A 2184-nucleotide genomic window follows, 5' to 3' on the forward strand; every position below is an offset into this window, starting at 1 on the left:
ACTTAAGGATTTCCGATGTACAAGTGTGTACATTTGAAATGCCTAGTTATAAAACATGTTTAAACAGAGCAAAACTAAGTGTGGTAAACAAGATGTACATTGATACACTAAATGCGGGAAAATATTCATAAAACTATACATGTATGATCATTTTAACATATTTTGCAATTGTAGTAAATCCAGATACATGTTTTCAATAAAAAAAATTGTACAAGGCTTCTCATTAAACTTATAATGATCAAAACTTATATAAAACAAACTAAGACGTGGCAGATATTTATATTTAAATAAGCACAATCAATAAGCACAATCAATCGAAGACATATTACAAGGGCTAGATAATCAATTCCTGGCTAAATGATTATTCTGAATTGTAAAAAAGGGAACAACAAAAACACCTCAACACGATTTATGGAGGGAATGTCAATTCTAGATTGAGAAAGCAATGTAGCATTTTTGATATAAACTAACATGTAAAATACAAATACTTATTCTCGCTAAAGTATACGATAAGTTTGCATAATTAAACAATCTTATTTAAGAAAATACTTAATAAATAATGTTTGAATGCTAATTAAATGTTCATCGTCTATATATTGTTTTAAAAATCCCATAGTATTTGTATAGTTATTGCTAATAAGATCGTTAACTAGTACACAGTCATTAATGAACGCCAACGATAAATCATCAACGTTCTTTGTTGAGGTGGATTTCTCAAGCACGTTTCACCACGATGATGAAACATCTATAATTCTTACTTCACTCATCCAATGACTTTCTATCAATTCAGATGATTTCTTTTCCCATTTTGGTAATAATGTACTCGAAAAATATATTAATGTCGAATTAACATGACAATAATTTCCGTCTTCTGTGGTTAGTTTTCGCTATATAAGACCGTCCTTTCGTCTTAAACAACAGCAATCCTTAAACAATTGCAGATTTCTTGCTGGCTGTTGAGAACAACGTAGAAGGTATTAATGTATAAGCCTTTTACTCTTTTATGAATTTGATATTTCTTTTCTGATTAACTTGTAAATTATTTAATATCATAGGAACTTAATTTTAAAGTTATGCCCGTGACTATTTATTATTTAGTAGAAATTGTACTTAAAGGAATGAATATTTACTATTTTACAAATTTCACATACCAACATAGTCAGTTAACAATTTGCATTTTTTTATCTGAAAATTTATAATTGAACAAAACATTGAACGTGTACATGATCACATTCCCATGCTTTGTTATTTTATGTATATAAACAGTGTACACATTAGTATTTTCCAGCGTTCAACATGGTCAATGCGTTGTGCGTCCTCCTCATTGCTATCGTCGGCCTGTCCGCCGTCCAGGGCTTCAATCGAGGGTACGGCTATAGAGGATACGGGGGTTTGTACGGCGGTTACGGTAATGGAGGCTTGTATGGCGGCTACGGGTACGGACGGATGTACGGTGGCTATGGATACTCTGGCATGTACGGACGTGGCTATGGCGGTTTGTACGGTGGTTACGGTAACACAGGAATGTACGGTGGCTATGGATACCCTGGCATGTATGGAGGTCACTACGGAATGCAATATCACCGATACCCTAGCTTTGGGTACGGGTTTGGAATGAGGCACTTTGGAAAGGGTAAGATCTATATTTCTCTAAATTGTGATATACATTATATTGAATACAACTGTTGTGATAAATCAAACACATGCGAACACCAAAGATGAACATTATTCTCAATAATCTGACAACATATCATAGAAGATAATTCAGATTTAGCTTTTAATTAACCGTAAAACCCTTTCACGCTCTGTGATTCTTTTTCAGGAAAGAAAGGCTACTACTAAGGAACGGAAGGTCTCGCCTTATCACCTCACTTCCAGTCCAAAGATTATGTGTTTTATGATGTTGTATTGTATAAAGTTATTCATTAAAAAATGAAATGTTTGCATTCTTATAATATCTAAAATCATATTGATCAATTATTTATTTAACTGAATAATCAAAAGTTAGCTTAATTGATACTAAAGCACCGATGTGTGGTCCGCTTTGGTTAGTGTCCGTAAATCGTTCAAAAACGTCGGTTGGTTATTTAACTTCGCGTGATAAATAACACCGTTTCATTGGTTCCGAATGTAGAGAAAATAATAATAAGATTGGTATAGGAATAAACATATGTGCCGAAACAG

General features: G+C 33.1%; 1 protein-coding gene across 1 annotated transcript; it reads left to right on the top strand.

Moving 5' to 3' along the window:
• Positions 1 to 932: 932 nt before the first annotated feature.
• On the top strand, positions 933 to 1878 carry LOC128213345 (neuropeptide-like protein 31). Its single transcript, XM_052918954.1, has 3 exons — positions 933 to 974; positions 1279 to 1633; positions 1823 to 1878. Exons 2-3 carry the CDS (start codon positions 1297 to 1299, stop codon positions 1840 to 1842), a joined length of 357 nt encoding a protein of 118 aa, XP_052774914.1. The 5' UTR covers positions 933 to 974; positions 1279 to 1296; the 3' UTR covers positions 1843 to 1878.
• The last annotated feature ends 306 nt before the right edge of the window (positions 1879 to 2184 follow it).

The sequence above is a fragment of the Mya arenaria genome, chromosome 13, assembly GCF_026914265.1.
Source record: "Mya arenaria isolate MELC-2E11 chromosome 13, ASM2691426v1".
NCBI classification, from domain to species: Eukaryota; Metazoa; Mollusca; class Bivalvia; order Myida; family Myidae; genus Mya; species Mya arenaria.

What these genes read in the sequence shown, in the direction of transcription:
- LOC128213345 (XM_052918954.1), top strand. Translation starts at nt 1,297, where the DNA reads ATGGTCAATGCGTTGTGCGTCCTCCTCATTGCTATCGTCGGCCTGTCC. An exon ending in AATGAGGCACTTTGGAAAGG is followed by an intron (nt 1,634 to 1,822) that starts GTAAGATCTATA and finishes ATTCTTTTTCAG; the next exon opens with GAAAGAAAGGCTACTACTAA.